Genomic DNA, 5005 nt, shown 5'->3' with positions numbered 1-5005 from the left:
GGAAGGAAGGAAGGAAGGAAGGAAGGAAGGAAGGAAGGAAGGAAGAAAAAGATTTGGTACAAAGGAAAGACTGAATCTGATGTCAGAAAACCTGAATTGGATCTGCATTCCCCTTTGAGTAGCTGTGTGACTTTGGGCAAGTGCTTTCCCCTTTCCGGGCCTAGATTTCCTTCTTTATAAAATCAGGGAGTCGGACTAGTGGGCCTGGGAGGATTCTTCCAGCTCTAAAATACTGTGATTCGGGAACTTGAATATAAACAAATGCTGGTGGGTAGGGGTGGATGTCATCCAGGGGGAGCCCTAAAAATCCAAACCTCTCATCTTCCCAGTTCCACAGAGGCCTAAGGAGGTCAGGCAAGGGCTCTGGGGACTGAGGGCAGGACCAGACGTGAGATCTGGCCATTCCGCAGTAGTGGTTGGGTCCGGCTATGGCCCAAAGCCCCAATTCAGGATGTGTAAACCAAAGGAAGCAGCCATCAGGATAAAGAATGATTACAAATCAAAATCTGCAACAAAGTGCAAGCAGAGACTCAGAGGGAAAACAAAGCGATTACCCACAAGGGCTACACGGGTACCCAGAAGAATCAATGGAAACAATTTTTAAAAAAATGAACTAAAAGTTCTGGAAGAAAGAATGAGAAGGAGATTCAGTAACTTAGCGGAAAGACTGGGAAAGCTTACCCAAGAAAAGGGCTCTCTGAAACCAAGAAGTGGCCAAAGAAGAAAGCAAGAGAGAGTAGAACAAAATCAAAAGATGAACAAATAGGAGAAAATGGCACCTGAGACTTTTTCAAAAACAGGACTGGGAAGGAGGTCAAGGAGAGGTGACTTAACAATCACTGGACTCTTTGAAAACCAGGATTTTAGGAGCAGCAAGGAGGTTCAGTGAATTGAGAGAGCCAGGCCTGGAGACAGGAGGTCTTGGGTTCAAATCTAACCTCGGGCACTTCTACTAGCTGTATGACCCTGAGCAAGCCCTTAATCCTCATTGCCTGGCCCTTCCTGTTCTTCTACCTGGGAACCAAAATACATTATCGATTTTAAAACAGAAAATCAGGCTTTTTAAAAAAGAAAAGAAAACCAGGATTAAAAAAAAAAATCAATTAGAGCCTAAGGACAAAGTAGAGGGCAAAATCCATTGGTCGTCTCCTGAAAGAAACCCCACAAGGAGAAACCCCAGGAATGTTGTGGTCAAAATCTGGAGCTCCCATGTCAAAGGAAGAAGGGTTCAGGTGCCAAAAAGTCAGGATCACACAAGACCTGGCAGCGGGTCCCAAAAACCAGAGGAAAGGGAACTCGCCCATTGGGGTGGCCGAATAAACTGGAATAGGAATGGGATGGAATTCCATCCAGATCTGGCTCCGGCTCCAGCCTCTCCCCTTCGTGCCTGCCGCATTCCAGCCAAGCAAGACCCCGGGGAGTCCCCCGTCCTCCCGGGCTCTCAGCTTCTGGCCCCACCAGCCGGGATGTCCTCCTTCTCATCTCTGTTTTTCAAAATCCCTGCTCGGAGGCCTCCTCCTTCAGGAAGCCTCCCAGATGCCCACGAGGGAGAACTATGTGTGCCTCTAGGAAATCTCTCTCCTCTGTGCGCCTGCCATTTCCCATCCGTGGGGAACTCTTGTGAGGTGGGCATTCCGGCCCAGGGCCCAACTAAGCCTTGTCCCCGAGGAGTGGAGGATGCCTCAAAACGATGGCTCCAAGTGGCGAGTCATTTAACCCCCATTGCTCAGCCCTTTGCGTCCTTCCACCGTGGAACCAATGCTTAGTATTGGTTCTAAAAAGGGAAAGGAAGGCGTTTGTTTTGTTTCTAACGAATGGCCTTACCTGGCATCCAGCAGCTTGGCCAGCCCCTCCTCCTGAGGGCACCTCAGGCCCAGCATGGGGGGCTCCCATGCCAGCTCGCAAGGACCCAGGGGGGCCTCTGGGGGGCCCAGGTGAACATCCCCCTGGAATCCAGCTGGAAGCGGAGAAGGAAACAGACCCGCTGACGGGGCTCTTCAGCAAACTGTCCTGGCCGCCTCCCTTCATTTCTCGGGGTGCCGGTCCCCCCCCATCCCATGAGGGGTGGAAGGAGCTCCTCAGGGCTCAGACCCCACCTCTGGCACTCCCGGGGCAAACCGCACCCACCCTCAGAGCCTCAGTTTCCTTTTCTGTGAAATGGGGCTAATAACAACCAGCAGTCCCGAGCTCCCAGGGCTGTCCTGGGGACGGGGACGAGGAAGGAGCCAGGAAGGGGAGGGAGAGGCCGACTCTGCATTTCCCACGTCTGCCCCCACTTCTGAAAGCGGAGGAGTCCTACCTTCGGGCTGGAGGTTGCACGGTCCGGGGTCCAGCCAGGCTTGGACTTCTGGGGCAGATTCCCTGCCTTGGGGAAGGGCCTGACACCCCCCCTGCCTCTGCAGGGACGACCGCTGCCGCCGGCGGTAATTGGCAAACCAGTTATAGATCTGGTGGGCCTGCAGGCCCGTCTCCAAGGCCAGCCTCCCCTGCGGAGGCAGAGAGAAATCAGAGGCTCAGAAGGGAGGACCGGCCGGACACCCCCCCCCCCCCCGAAGGCCACAGTCCAACTCCCTCCCTTCGGGCCAGACGCCTGACAGCGCTTCCTTCACCCGCTCGGGAGACCAGGCCGATGCGGCCTCGGTAGTACGGTCGGCGTCAATGGGGGCTTAGCCTTCGGCTGCCCCGCAGGATGCCAGAAGGGACCTCATTTAGACGAGCCCCTCGATTCCGGCCTGGCCCGCTGCCTGGCTGACCTGGACCGGCCTGCAGGCTTAGGATGGTCTCAGGACAGTCCTGAGGATGGGGGGGACACCTGCCAGGAGGAGCTCTGGCTGACCCTCCACCCCAAAGTTCTTCCTGGGTCCATTCCCAGCCGCGGTCGCCTTCCTCGACCTGCGCCCCTGAACCCCGATGGGCTTGGGGCTCCCGCGGGCCCAGCTGACCCCTGCTGCCCGGCGGGGGCCTGAGCGCTGACCCGGAGTCTCCTGCGAGGGGATCGGGCCTGGCCTGGCCACTGACCCATTACTCCACTGGGGGATCGAGGCCCAGCCTGCGCCTCTTACCCTGGGAGGGGGTCAGGGCCTGACTTTCGGGGGGCCTACCTCCCGAGGCCCAGCCCGGACACCTACCCGCTGCTCCCTGTTGGGGTTCATGGTCACCCCCGCAGCAAAGGCCAGAAGTCTCTGGCGCACGTCCTTGGAGAAGTTGCGGCTCTTCACGCCCTCGGGGCAGAGGGAAGGAGGAGGGGGGTTCCTAGGTGGGAGAGCGGAGCGTGAGCCTCCCCCCACCCCTGCCCAACACCCCGCCCCGGGGCTCCCTCGTACCTCTTCCTGCAGCGGAACTTCTGCACGGGGGTGAGGGAGTCCACGTGGCACTTGTCCATGAGCTTGCGGTAGTGAATCTCATTCCAAAGCTGGATCAGCTGCTCCCTCTCTCCCACCTCCCTGCAGTGCTAGGGAGACAACAGGCAGGGTTTCTACTCTGATGCGTGCCCTTGAGCGAGTCACTGCCCCTGCCTCGGTTTCCTCCTCTGTCAAAGGAGGGGATTGGACCGAGGTCTGCTCCGGCTCTCGTCTACGATCCTGGCCCTATCCCGCATGATTTACTTCGGACAGATAAAGAAACTGAGGCCCAAGGGGACCCGTGATCTGCCAGGGTCACACAGCTAGCCAGTGTCGGCCGAGCTCGGCGGCTCGGCGGCTCAGTGGATGGAGAGCCAGGCCCGGACACGGGCAGTCCTGGGTTCTAATCTGGCCTCAGACGCTTCCTGGCTGGGTGACCCCCATCGCCTGGCCCTGACCACCTTGGAAGCAATAGGGAGCCCTGACTGTAGAGGGGTTAAAAAGTAAACATCCTCGTAGCCTCGGAGACGCGGAGGAGCCCCACGGAGAGCCTCGGCTCCATCGAGCGTCAGCGCACGGCTTTGTGGCCGCTGATTCGAGGGCAGCCGGGCCCCAGGAGCCCCCCCACACCCCCTCCGGGCCTACCTCGAGGAGCCGGCAGGCCGCCTGGTGCTGGCCCCGACAGGCGAGGACCAGCACGCACGCCCTGACCACGTCCATGTGGGCCAGGAAGTACTGCCAGTGCGGGCTGCCCAGCACCGCCTCGGCCAGCGGCTCCAGCCCCAGCGGAGGCCCGCTCTGCAGCTCGTGGCACAGCCGTGCCGCCAGGTGCACCAGCTCCGGGGCGGGCGCTGGGGACGCCCGAGTCTCCTCCAGGACGGCCAGAAAATGCTTCATCTTGACATCTAGAACCGGAGAAGAGAAGCTGGGGGGAGCCTAGAACAGGGGTGTCGGAGAGGCTGGGGGAGCCTAGAACAAGGGCATCAGAGGGACAGGCGGAGCCTAGAACAGGGCGTGTCAGAGGGACTGGGGGAGCCTAGAACAGGGGGGTGAGAAGACAGGTGGGGCCTAGAACAGGGTGTGTCAGAGAGGCTGGGAGTCTAGAACCGGAGCTCTGATAGAGAGAGAACTTGAACACAGAGCTTTTCTTCGGCCCTGCCCTTCCGTCTTATAGCCAACACCATGAATTGGTTCCAGGCAGACGAGGGGTCTGGAGGTTAGGGAACCCACCCCAGCCGCTGGGCCAGGCAGTATGAGAGGCCAGATCTGAACCTGGGACCTCCAGCTTCGCTCTCCCCCAAGCCGCCCGGCTGCCCTCCCAGGACAGAGGAGGGTCCTGGCTAAGCCAAAGGGCCCATCTCGGGCCGGCTGGAGCCCTGGCCGGGCGTCCTCCTCAGGGACGACTCACCCTGCTCTGGGGAGAGCCTCGGCTGGGTGCTCTCGGGGGTCTCCATGGAAGAGCCTGGGGGAGGAGAGAGCAGTCAGGGCAGGAGGGAGCTGCTCAGAGGCTCTGGAGCTGGCAGGGTGGGATGGAGGGACCTAGAAGGAGGGATGGCAGGGCTGGGAGGGACTATCCAAGGACGGGGTCTTAGGGCTGGGGGGGGATCTGGAACAGGGACCTTCACAGCAGGGGGCGGAGACATGGCAGGGATGGGGGCTGGGAG

General features: G+C 59.5%; 1 protein-coding gene across 1 annotated transcript; it reads right to left on the bottom strand.

The window, feature by feature from the left end:
• Positions 1 to 1824: 1824 nt before the first annotated feature.
• ANHX (anomalous homeobox) lies at positions 1825 to 4803 on the bottom strand (the record flags this gene model as incomplete). The annotated part of the gene is made up of 6 exons (XM_044683514.1): positions 1825 to 1957; positions 2300 to 2486; positions 3129 to 3252; positions 3324 to 3451; positions 3987 to 4246; positions 4750 to 4803. Coding segments are annotated over 6 exons (886 nt in total), but the record flags the coding sequence as incomplete, so codon positions are not given.
• Between the last annotated feature and the right edge of the window lie 202 nt (positions 4804 to 5005).

Source organism: Gracilinanus agilis, unplaced genomic scaffold (genome assembly GCF_016433145.1).
Source record: "Gracilinanus agilis isolate LMUSP501 unplaced genomic scaffold, AgileGrace unplaced_scaffold23477, whole genome shotgun sequence".
NCBI lineage: Eukaryota > Metazoa > Chordata > Mammalia > Didelphimorphia > Didelphidae > Gracilinanus > Gracilinanus agilis.
Note: the sequence above shows the minus strand (reverse complement) of the source record. Positions and strands in the feature narration are given on the sequence as shown.